The 13,159-nt window shown below is 35.8% G+C and overlaps 1 protein-coding gene and 1 pseudogene across 4 annotated transcripts in view; one reads left to right on the top strand and one right to left on the bottom strand.

The window, feature by feature from the left end:
- Nucleotides 1-13,159, bottom strand: part of PCCA (propionyl-CoA carboxylase subunit alpha) — a 488,979-nt gene that overhangs the window by 73,410 nt on the left and 402,410 nt on the right. For all 4 annotated transcript variants that reach the window (XM_028526281.1, XM_028526274.2, XM_036011417.1 and 1 more), the window contains one exon: nucleotides 7,622-7,675. In XM_028526281.1, the coding sequence (XP_028382082.1) occupies nucleotides 7,622-7,675 (54 nt within the window). The remainder of the gene's footprint in view (nucleotides 1-7,621; nucleotides 7,676-13,159) is intronic.
- LOC114508794 lies at nucleotides 9,545-12,093 on the top strand (annotated as a pseudogene).

Here is a 13,159-nt window from a genome sequence, read left to right as displayed (position 1 = left end):
AGGTAAGGGTCACATATTTACATACTTTCCTGCTAGGTTGATACAATTCAACTAGATGAATTATCATATTAAGTTTACCCTCCTGAGTTAAATTGATGGAGTTCAAAATTGTTTTCGATGGTGGTCATTAATCGCCGTTACTTCATAAATGCTTACTTTGAAATCTAATTGTGCTAGTGTATCAAGGGTCATATTAATAGCATTCTTAATGCTAAATCTTTGTAAAACATGTTTATTCTACTGACATTATCACTCAAGCTTTCTAGGCTAATAAGAAATTAAGTATATTTATTATCAATAAAAACTTAATTTAAAATGTACAATTTGAGATTTAAATTAGCTTTACGAACTTCAGCATGATTTGGTTTCATTAAGATCTCTGGCTAAGCTTCAAAGACATATAATTTGATAGTTCCTCAAGGAGTCCTTGGGTAAATGCCAATAGTACAGCTATGAAGAAGCTGTTCAATGTAGTCTAAACTTATTTTCTTTTGGGGGCAATATGCATTGTTTCTACAAGAGAAAAAAGAGTCTTACTAATAAAATGTCCTATTTTTTCACAAGGGAAAAAGACAAGAGTCTTATGGAGATGTGCTTGCCCTAACCGTACCGTGCTTTAAAAATAATGGTTCTTTAAAAATTAAATATAAACAATGATTACAATAAAAAAATTGAAATAAAGTGTGAACTTTTGTATAATAACAAAATAATAATAATAACAATAATAACAAAATATTCACTCTTATTGTGAAGCATAGTTCAAGTAAGGCATTCTGGTTAAGTAAAACACTGGACCTCCTCCATTTCTGTGTGTGTGAGCTTATATTATACCATCTGATGCACACAAACTCACAGCTTCACCAAAAGCATGGAAACAAAATGAAATAAAACTCAACTTACTTTGAAATAGACATCAATCTGAAAAAATTCTAAAAAATGTAGCTTACCAACTAAGAGTATATTATGAACTAAATGTTTGTGTCCTGCAAATTCGTATGTTATAGCCCCACACCCCATGTGATGGTATTTGGAGGTGGGACCTTTGGGATGTGATTAGGTTTAAATGAGGTCACGAGAGTGGGGACCTCATGGTGGGATTATTGCTGTTATAAAAGAGAAAGACAGACTAATCTCTCTCTCTCTCTCTCTCTCTCTCTCTCTCTCTCTCTCTCTCTGATAATAGCTACAAGATGACCAACTGCAGGCTAGGAAGACAGCGCTCACCAAAAAATCTGATGTCTGTTGTTGAAACCACTTGGTCTATGATATTTTGTCATAGCATCCCAAGCTAAGATAGGTGTACTCAGCAGTTACTACAAAGAGTTCCCTGGATTACACAGTAAAGCAATTTGTTTTTAAGGCACTCTGATGGTTAAAATCTTGACTTAAAGTCAGACCCTGGTTTTGCATTCTAATCCTACCAGTTATTAGCACAGAATAGTCATTTAACCTCTCTATGCTCAGTACTGTCCTCCAAAATTTAGGCACAGGCTTCATCAGCATTTCAGCATGTTTTGAGTATGGACTACATACTAACACCAATCGCATAGGTGATGATAAAATACCTTGAAAAATAAATGAAAGTACTCAAATCAGGTACATTATTATATACTTATTATGTACTTAATAAGGTATATTATTACATACTTATCAAGGAAGAATGCCTTACTTATCAAATATATATTTTTAAGCAAATTGGCTGAGTTACTTTTTTAACTTTCATACATATCAAATATGCTTTTATACCTATACAGTGTGTGGACTAGATTAAATAGTGTCACTGAAAAATTCATGACCACCCAGAATTTCAGAATGGGACCTTTGTTGGAAATAGTGCCTTCACAAATGTAATTAGTTAACACTACCTGATAATTTTACATAAAGTTCAAAGAGCATAAAAGAAAGGAGAGATCAAATTTTTTTAATGTAATGAAATTTGTTTTATTGGAAATGAAAATAACAAACTGACATTTTTAAAAGTTCAGTGTGAGTAAAACGGAATGAAATTAAGTTTGTATCTTCTCTAAGCTAAACAGTAACATTTTTGAATTTTATTGGTACAACAAAAGTACTTCTTTTAGGTTATAATTAAACATTTTTTTGAACACCAAAGGGCATGTTTTTCATAGTCAAAAGCCTCAACTTATATAGAAAATTCTACAAGGATTCTCACAAAGACAAATGTGTATTTGGGAAGTCTTCCTTTACCATGGATGTGCTACTGCTATTCCTGATCTGTGAGTCTTGGAATCTGCATCTGTATAGATAATTTGGATTAAACCAGTGCATGCTAGCTAGAAATCACTCTATATTTGTTGTAATGGTTGCAGTATCTCAAAACCTTTTCTTTCCCTCTCCCATACTGATATAATATTACTAATAATACATTCAGAAAAAATGCACTGTAACAAACTACATTGGCCATCCAAATTGTTGTGTTGTAGAATTTTAGAGTAATTACTCTAGAAATTGACATCCCTTCTCTATATACACTATATAAATAAAATGGACACAGACCCTCTTTGGGATTTGTTAGTAAATAATCCATCATTTACTAGAGAAGGGTAGTGTCAGATATATAAAATTCTCCTTTCCACTTTCCTTTTCTACAGGTGACATTTTATTGGGTGTTTAAAACACCCAATATGTGTGTGTGATTTTTTTGTATGTATGTATGTGTGTGTGTGTGATTTTTTTTAATAGTATGTTTCAGGTGACTGAAGTGAGGTGGTATATATACATACATGTATATTTTTCTTCTAATATGTTTTTAGTGCCTGAAGTGGATGAAAGGGAATAAAGAGCATTTGCTGATGAGATGAGCATTGAGCTGAGAGCTGAGAAATGTTAGTACCCTTCTTTGTTCTTTCACCAACTAGACACGAAACCTTGGGTAGAAAACAAGTTTTCTTTTGTTTTCAGCATCAAATCCCCACAAGTTATCTTTTCTGATGCATAGTTTCCTTCTCTGAGGAAGAAGGATTAATCTCTAAGGTCCCAAAATTCCCTAAACTTTTCTTTTCCTTCATTTGTTTCTATATTTGCCTTCTTCACATTTCCTTTTTACATCTAATACTTTGGTCCGGTGTTTTGCAATTTCATTTATTCATTTGACAAATATGTATTCAATGCTTACTATATACTAAAGCCCTGTTCTGAGTGCTAGGTATAGAGTAACAAACAAAGCAGACAAAAAGCCCTACGCTAATGGAGCTTATTTTATTCAAGTAGGAAAGACAGACAATAAAGAAATTTTAAAAATTTCTGTATATCAAATAGTTGTAACTACTAAAAAAGAATAAAGTGGAGGAAAGGGAAAATAAAACGAGGGAGAGGGTGGTCATAACTTCAGAGTATGACTAGGAGGAGGTGGCTCATGTATAAAGGCTTGAAGAAAGGAAGAGAATCTACTATGTAGACATCTGAGGGCAGATAGTCCTGACAGAGGGAAGGCAAAGGAGGAGACCCTGAAGCATGTGCATGAGGCTGCTGCAATAATTTGGATAAGAGATGATGAAGGCAGTGGAGGTGGTATAAGAGAGGCATGAATCAAGAAAATTATGAGGTTTTAAAACATATCAACAATTTATGTGGAGCCATAAACAACCCCAAATAGCTGCAGCAATTTTCAGAAAGAAGAACAAAGTAGAAGGGATCATACTACCTGGTATCAAACTGTATTACAAGGCCACTGTAATCAAAACAGCCTGGTGCTGGCATAAGAACAGACACATGGACCAATGGAACAGAATAGAGAGCCCAGGAATAAACCTGAGTCTCTATGGTCAATTAATATTTCACAAAGCAGGGAGAAGCATAAAATGTGGTAAAAATAGCCTCTTCAACAAATGGCTTTGGGAGACCTGGACAGCTACATGCAAAAAAATGAAACTTGATCACAAACTTACACCGTATACAAAAATAAATTCAAAATGACTGACTGAGTGAATAAAAGACTTAAATATAAATTGTGTCACCATAGAAAGTCCTAGAGGAAAACATCAGCAGGAAAATCTCAGATATTCTACACAGCAATATTTTCACCAATATGTCTTCTAGAACAAGGGACATAAAGGAAAAAAATAAATAAATGGGATCTCATCAAAATGAAAAGCTTCTGCATGGCTAAAGAAAATAGCATTACAATAAAAAGAGAACCAACTGTATGGGAAAACATATTGGTCAGCGATACCTCGGACAAGGGTTTGATCTTCAAATATATAAAGAACTCACATGAGTCCACTCCAGGAAGACAAACAACCCAATTAAAAAATGGGCAAAGGATTTGAACAGACACTTCTCCAAGAAGAACATACAGAGGGCCCAGATACATATGAAAAGATGCTTAGCATCACTAGCCATCAGAGAGATGCAAATTAAAGCGGTGAGATACCACTTCACACTGGTCAGAGTGGCCATCATAAATCAACAAACAAGTGTTGGACAGGATGTGGAGAGAAAGGAACCCTAGTGCACTATTAGTAGGAATGCAGACTGTTGCATCTACTGTGGAAAACAGTATAGAATTTTCTCAGAAAACTAAAAATGGAAATGCTTTTGACCTGGCACATTTGGCCTGGCACAAATGCTTTCGATTCCCAGTCAAGGCACATACATGGGTTGTAGGACAGGTTGCCAGTGGGGGCCACATGAGAGGCAACCACGCAATGACATTTCTTTCCCTCTCTTTCTCCCTCCCTTCCCCTCTCTCTAGAAATAAATAAATAAAATCTTAAAAAAAAAAAGAAGAACAAACTGACAGTAACCAGGGGATAATGCCAGGGGATAATGGAGGGAGGGATAATGTGGGGACAAGGGGTAAGGGTTTTCAGGAACATCTATAAAGGACACATGGACAAAACCAAGGTGGGGGTTGGGATCAGGGGTGGGAGGTAGGGATGGCTAGGGTTGGGGGGAGTTGTGGGGGAAAATGGAGACAACTGTACTTCAACAACAATAAAAAATTAAAAGCCATTAAAAAAGAAATTTACAATGTTTTAGTTCAAGCTGGCATTTTCTGAGAAAAACACTGCAGCAGAAACTGTTCATTTTGTTTGTTTGCCTGTTTGTTTATGCAGGTTTAGCTACCAAGAAGTCAGTTTTCAATACACTAACACTGAGTAATCTATTAGAATCCAAGGAGAGAGACCAAGTAGCAGAAACAGCTTAAGAGCACTTTCTAGCATAAGCACTAAGGTATAGGAAAATCACCATATAATATAATTCTACATAGCCCTGGCCAGGGTCACTTGTTTGGGCAACATCCTGCAAACCAAAAGACTGCCAATTCGATTCCCAGTCAGAGCACATGCCTGACTTGAGGGTTCAGTCCCCAGTTGGGGCTCATGCAAGAGGCAACCATTTGATGTTTCTCTCCCTCTCTTTCTCCCTCCCTTCCCTTCTCTCTAGAATCAATAAAAGAAAATAATGTTTTAAAAAGAAACCAATCCTGTAAAAAATGACATAGATATTTTTATGTAATGACCTGGGAAAATGCACATGATTTATTGTTGCATAAAAAAATTGTGTAATTCTATTTCTGGAAGAATATGTCTATCGTTAATAACTTAAATACTGGTACCTCTAGGAAATAGGATGTATACTTCTGTGAAGGCTAATTGTATATGTTAACTTGGCTAGGCCACAATACCCAGATATTTGGCAAAACATTATGTTAAATGTTACTATGAAGGTATTCTTTTTTTCTTTTTTTCAATATTTATTTATTTTATTTTTAGAGAGGGAGGGGAGGGAGAAAGAGAGAGAGGGAGAAGCATGATTGTGCAGTTGCTGGGGGCCGTGGCCTGCAACCCAGGCATGTGCCTTGGCTGGGAATCGAACCTGCAATACTTTGGTTCACAGCCCATGCTCAATCCACTGAGCTATGCCAGCCAGGGTGAAGGTATTCTTTAGATGAGATTAACATTTAAATCAGTAAACAGTAAAGCAGATTACCCTCCATAATATGAGTGGGCCTCACTCAACCATTTGAAGTAAAAGTACTGAGCTCCCAAGAAAAGAGGAATCCTGTAAGCACACTGTCTTTGAACTTGAACTGCAACTCTTCCCTGGCCTGCCCTAAAAGATTTGGATTTGGCCCCACAATTCCTCAAAATCAACAATTTTTCTCTTCCTTCCATCCCTCGCCCCCTGCCCCACCTCACCTACACACATCCTACTGGTTCTGTTTCTCTGGAGAACCCTTACTATTATTACTAATACAATTTCTTAAGACATATGTTTAAATAATATCTAAATTTCCCATTGAAAAAGTATGTATTACTTTTTTAATCAGAAAAACAAGAATAACCACAAGTCTTAGGTGTAACGCTTAAAAGTTATAATTCACAGAACAAGAGTATATACATATACTACTGTACATAAACTTAACTATATCTCTATGCATAAACTATAAATTCTCATTATTAATATCCTTCCTACCTCAATGGCTGCAAAAACCACTACTTTTTTGATCCAAGCCACAGAGCTGTCCTCTGATATCTTCAATAAACTCATAGACCCCCAAAACCAGTGTAAATGTATAGCCTGAACAAGGTACCCACGGCACATGAACAGACATCTTAAAGATTATAAATGATACCTAGTAAATGAATACATGGAGAAATATTCATATACAACAGCAATAAACAGACATGGTAATTAAAATAAGGAACCTTTTTAACAGTAAAATTATTTCAAAAACTATAGCTAATAAAATTATTAATATGTAAAGTTATAAAAATATGAACTATAAAGGAAATTTCTTTTTACCAGATAAAGTTAGATATTTTGAAAATTATAATACTAGTGAGAATGCTAAGTGATATCCTACTATATGAGTGGCTTTCAGAAGAGGTATAAAATAATTGGCAACATGTATATTAACCCATAAAGTTATGTATGGTTTTGATTCAATTTAGAAGAAAATCTATCTTATAAAGTTTTGAAAATATCTTATACATATTTGAAAATAATTTAAAATGTCAAAAAAGTGAAATACATGAAGTTGTTCATTATAACACCAATCATAACGGCAAAAAAGAGAGGCAACTTAAATACCTAAGAGAGGAATTCAGGAAAAGTAAACTATATCATATCTACTTATCAGATTATTAAATACAGCTTCATTAAAACAATGCTGATATTTTATAGCAATGTGCAAAATGATTAATAGGATCATAAGTGAAAAAATCAAGGTACAAAATTATGATTTAATTTCATTAGAAATGTGGACTTGACAGGACCTAATAAAGATAGAAAGCTGAGCAAAAATCCCTACCAAAGTCACTATTTTTAAAAGAACTTTTATATAATACATATGTTCTTATTTTTATTATGAAAACAGGGAGAAAATATCCAGTAGCAGAAAGCACTTGAAATACTCAACAAACTCAAATATTTTTTAGAACTATTTTCTAATTAGAAATTGCTAAAAAGTATTCTATTATGGAAACTTTAACACTTTAAAGAACCCATCTTTTATACAAAGTCATCTCATTTAATAACCAAATAAAATCATGAGGAAACCAAGTTTAAACACATGGGCTAAAAGGAGTTGAACCTTTTTTTTTTTACATGAAAGTTAGGAGAATATAGTAGATAACATTTCTTTGATACTTACCACTGTACCAAGAAACTGAATGCTCATGTTTCCACCTGCTTCTCGTGAAAGACACTGGGGAAAAAAAGAGGGATAAAATGAATTTGCAATTTGGCGAATAAACATGAAAACTGTTCAATTTCACAAATAAATAAATGTTAATTATAATAATAAAAAATTAATCCAGTTCTACACAAAAATGTGTGCATGAATGTTCATAACATTTCTTTTTTTAATATATTTTATTGATTATGCTACAGTTGTCCCACTTTCACCCTGTCACTCCCCTCCACGCTGCACACCCCCTCCCACCCACATTCCCCCCTTTAGTTCATGTCCATGTGTCATAAGGTTCTACATTTCCCATGCTATTCTTGCCCTTCCTGTCTATTTTCCACCTACCATCTATGCTACTTATTATCTGTACCTTTTTCCCCCTCTCACCTCCTTCCACTCCCCTGTTGCTAACCCTCCATGTGATCTCCATTCCTGTGATTCTGTTCATGTTCTAGTTGTTTGCTTAGTTTGTTTTTGTTTTTGTTTTAGATATGGTTGTTAATAATTGTGAGTTTGCTGTCACTTTATTGTACATGTTTTTTATCTTCATTTTCTTAGATAAGTTCCTTTAAAATTTCATATAATAAGGCCTTGGTGATGAAGAACTCCTTTAACTTGACCTTATCTGGGAAGCACTTTATCTGCCCTTCCATTCTAAATGACAGCTTTGCTGGATAGAGCAATCTTGGATGTAGGTCCTTGCCTTTCATGACTTGGAATACTTCTTTCCAGCCCCTTCTTGCCTTCAAGGTCTCTTTTGAGAAATCAGCTGACAGTCTGATGGGAACTCCTTTGTAGATATCTCTTAACTCTCCTTTACTCTTGCTGCTTCTAGGATTCTCTCCATCATTTCAATCTTGGGTAATGTAATTATGATGTGCCTTGGTGTGTTCCTCCTTGGGTCCAACTTCTTTGAGACTCTCTGAGCTTCCTGGACTTCCTAGAAGTCTATCTCCTTTGCTAGATTGGGGAAGTTCTCCTTTATTATTTGTTCAAATAACTTTTCCACTTGTTGCTCTTCCTCTTCCCCTCCTGGTACCCCTATAATTCGGATGTTGGAATGTTTAAAGGTGTCCTGGAGTTCCTAAGCCTCTCCTCATTTTTTGAATTCTTGTTTCTTCATTTTCTTTTCCTTTTTGGTTCTTTCTTTCTTCCTTCTGGTCCACTCCATTGATTTGAGTCCCAGTTTTCTTCCCATCACTGTTGGTTTCCTGTACATTTTCCTTTATTTCACTTAGCATAGCCTTCATTTTTTTCATCTAATTTGCAACCCAATTCAACCAAGTCTGTGAGCATCCTGATTACCAGTGCTTTGAACTGTGAATCTGACAGGTTAGCTATCTCTTTATCACTTAGTTGTATCTGTTCTTCTGTTTGAGCCAATTTTTTTTTGTCTTGTAGCACCTGTTATGTATTGAGGGGCGGAGCCTTAGGTGTTCACCTGGGTGGGGTAACCCAGTTGCGGGATTGTGATGCTGTATGTGGGGGAGGGGTCCAAGAGAGAACAATCTGGCATTTTCTGTGCTTTCTATCGGATTTCAGTCCTTTCAGCCATTTCCCACAAGCAAATTGGGCCCTTCTGGTGCTGATTCCAGTGTAGGTGGGCTTGTATACGTTCTGGGACCCTGTGGGTCTCTCCAGCAAACTCGCCTGTGAGGCTAGGAGTATCTCCCTGCACCTCAACCCCCACAGGTGTTTTCAATCAGTGTCTTGAGGCTTTATTTCCCCGAGCTAGAGCCCTGGGTTGCTCAGTCTGTCTCACTCCCCAGTTTCGCCTGGTTTATCTGTGCACGAATGTGTGATCGCCTGGTCAGCCAGCCACCTTGTATGCCTCCCTGGGTTTGCCTGCTGCCACCCTGCACCCGGGATCTGCCAGCAGTAGCCTGCATGCCCAGAGTCCGCCTGCTGCCATCTTGCACACCTGGGGTCCATCAACTGCTGCCTTGTGCATTCAAGGTCCACAAGCCACGACTTTTTTTTTGCTGTGACCTCTCTCCACCTGGCTGCCCCAATCCACCACTCCTACTGGTCTGTATGAATGTGTCTATTTTCACTCCTTGGTTGTCAGGCTTCCATACAGTTCAATTTTCTGTCAGTCCTGGTTGGTTTTTTGTTTCTAAATTTTTGTTGTCCTTCTGTTGGTTGTGCAAGGAGGCACAGTGTGTCCACCTATGCCTCCATCTTGGCCAGAATTATCATAATATTATTTCTAACAGTAAAATAACTCATGTCCATCAACCGATAAATGGATAAACAAAATATCAATAGGATATTATTTGGCCATAAAAAGAGTGAAGTACTGCTACACACTACAACAGAGGTCAGTCGCAAAGAACCACATACGCATGATTCCATTTAACATGAAATGTCCAGAATAGGTAACTCCATAGAAGCAGGAAACAGATTGGTGCATTTTGGCTGTTCTTTCCTGAACACTCTCAGCCACCCCAAAAACTTCCAGGTCAACAATAACTTTGGCCTCAGCTAGCATAGGCTGCAGGTTTTCCCTTAGTCTATTGCCTAAGAATACACCAAATATCACATCTTTTCACTAGTGTAGATTATTTTATACCACTTTGTCAAGGAAGTATTGGAAGAAATTTTTGATGACCCAAGGAATTAGAGGGAGGGGGGAGTGAAAACTGGAGCTTCATGCACTTACTGGCATTTAAGAAGAAAAGTAATTAATATATACATAAATTGTGGTATGGTCTACTAAAAAGATGCTTCTAATGCTACAGCAGGAGGACAAGTGGCAGAGATTGCCACTGTGAAGTCTAGAATGGTTAGAAAAAGTAGATTCATATACGCATTAGATAAGGTTATCCAGGAAAGAGAAGATATCCAAGGCTTCTTTGAACTTCTCAAGAAAAAGCCAGACCTAGTGCTTCTGTAAGAGACATCTTTGGAAAAATCATCTGACAAAAGTTCAAGTGACCTATACCTTGGTTCCTAAGAAATAGATTCAATAGGAAATTGTTCTTTGCAATGTCTCATGTGGAAGATTATGTCAGATCGAAACTTGAGAAATAAGCCCACACTGAAGCAAGGAAGAAACGCTTAGGAAAAATTTCTTCAGGAAAAATTTCCACATCTTTTTGAAATCCAGAAATCAACACTTGTCTAGTATGTCTGAACTCTTAATTTACCTTTGTTTTTTTGGATAATAGCTTGTGTACAAAGTAAATCTAATGGGGGATATCTGTAATAATGTCAACAATTAAAAAAGAAACCTTTGCAATAAAAAGGTAAATGCATATGTTAAGTGATTTATAAAAAACTTGTGTCTTCACTCAAATGACTATTTACTTATCAACTGATATAAGTGTTAATATGCCATGCAAATTCTGGAAGTGGTCATGCTTCTAAAAAACTTTAAAAAATATCAGATATAAAGTAAAAATTAAATTCCATTTTATTAAAAAAGAAGGGAAAAAGGAAGGGAGGAAGACATTGAAAGATTGATTGCTTGAGGGTTGCATGCAGGAAGGAGAGTTGTTAGGGAATGGGGATTGACTGCTAATTAGTATAAGGTTTCTTTTTGGGGTGTGAAAATGTTTCAAAATTTATTGTGGCAATGATTGCACCACTCTGTGAAGAGACAAAGAACACCAATTTGTACACTTTGGGTGAACTGTATGGTATGTGAATTATATCTCAATAAAGTTGTTTTTTGGATTTATGTTTACTAGAAATTAATGACTAGTACACTGCAAGTAAATTATACTTATTTCAAATAATTCTCACCTATAAAATTGCTCTACTTATTCTTAATCTGTTCTTCAAAACTCTTTCTTTCTAGTGCTTATCAGAGAGGGCCCAGGGCTTCAAAGACTTTGGGAACAAATAAAGCAGTTCTAATTAAGTAGCTATGAATTTTTTTAAGTGCCCAGACATACCCCTGTAGAAAGTGTTAGTGGCCTTCCCTCAACAGCAAGCCTATTTTTATTTCTTTTAAGGAAGTGGAGATTTACTAACTCTAATCTTTATGATTACTTAAGTCACAGAACCCAGGGTAAACCTCTAGAATTCAGGCTGAGTCCCTGGTTCCTTGACTGAGGGAGGTTAGATCAATAAGAAGGAAAGCAGTTCAATGCACAATGATACCTATATGTTTGCCCCTACCAGAAAATATTGCCAAGTTGACTTGACACAATAGTAATCTAACTAGCATACTCAAGGTGTTGTATTAGTGTAGAAAGTTCAAAATCAGTATTTTTATCCATTCATTCCACTTGTAAGAATTTCTCCTAAGAAAAAAGTCATAAGTAGGCAAAAAAATATAGCCAGATATGTTATCATAGTGTAATTTATAGAATCTAAAGATTTCAAGCAATCTAAATAAGAAACAAAAGAAACTGGTTGAATTAATTTATGGTATATTTATGTAGCCATTTAAAAAGCTTAGAAACATTAAACATGTTTATATTTCCCATTGCAAAAAGAACAAAACAGTATATTCAGACTGAATATTGTTTTAAAATTTTATAGTTTACATAAAATTCTAACACAGATAATGCACATAAAACATTTAACTGTTGTTTCTGAGTAGAAGATATTAGTTGAACTTTCTTTTTGCCTTATCATATTTCTATTCTCTACATGGATATGTATAACTTAATAATGGGAAAAGAGAAATAGTGCAGAATGGAATAAAATAGGTTCTTTCCCTCAGTGTCCTAAGGGATTAAGAATTAAGTCTTGAATCCCAGGTTCTAATACTGTCACTTCTACTTTAGTCATCTATCCATCCATGTATTGAACACTACTAACAGAATTATGATGTACCCTCAAGGACATTAAAGAAAAGTATAGGATTCTAAAATAAATTATAATTCAATATGATAAATCTGTAGTACAAAATGTACAGTCTTATAGGATAAGATGCCAGACCAACAAGTGCCAGAAAGGTTAAGGAAGACTTACAGACAGTAGAGCTGGTTATTAAAAAGTGAGCAGGAATTCTCCAAAATGGAAGGGAAAGAGAAAATTTTGGTCTGATAAAAGTTTATAAAAATTTCAGATTAAGAAATAACATGGCAAGTTTATGGAATAGTGAGTAGTGCAGAAATAGGTTTAGTTGATGCAGGGAAGTGGCAAAAAGGAAACTGAGAAGGAATTACAGAGCTACCATATTTTTTGGACTATAAGACACACTGGACCATAAGACACACCTAGGTTTTAGAGGAAAATAGGAAAAAAAAATTGAAGCAAAAATGTGGTAAAATATTTAATAACCTGTGACCCTGCTCCACCGCTGCCCCCACACAGTGAGTCAGGTAAGCTACATTCAGACTATAAGACACACCTCCTTTTCCTCCCAAATTTTGAGGGGAGTGCATCTTATAGTCCAAAAAATGCGGTACTTCACATCTTGCACAGAGTTCATACTTTCCAAAGTCTTTGTACTTAAGAACTAGAGAGTAGCATGTTGATGTTTCAGAAGATCAATGGTCTGAGGCAAGGTTGAAGATATGCAGAAATAGGTAGGGACTTGGCTGG

Source organism: Phyllostomus discolor, chromosome 11 (assembly GCF_004126475.2).
Source record: "Phyllostomus discolor isolate MPI-MPIP mPhyDis1 chromosome 11, mPhyDis1.pri.v3, whole genome shotgun sequence".
Taxonomy (NCBI): Eukaryota; Metazoa; Chordata; class Mammalia; order Chiroptera; family Phyllostomidae; genus Phyllostomus; species Phyllostomus discolor.
The sequence above is the reverse complement of the archived record's forward strand: the minus strand, read 5'-3'. Positions and strand labels throughout refer to the sequence as shown.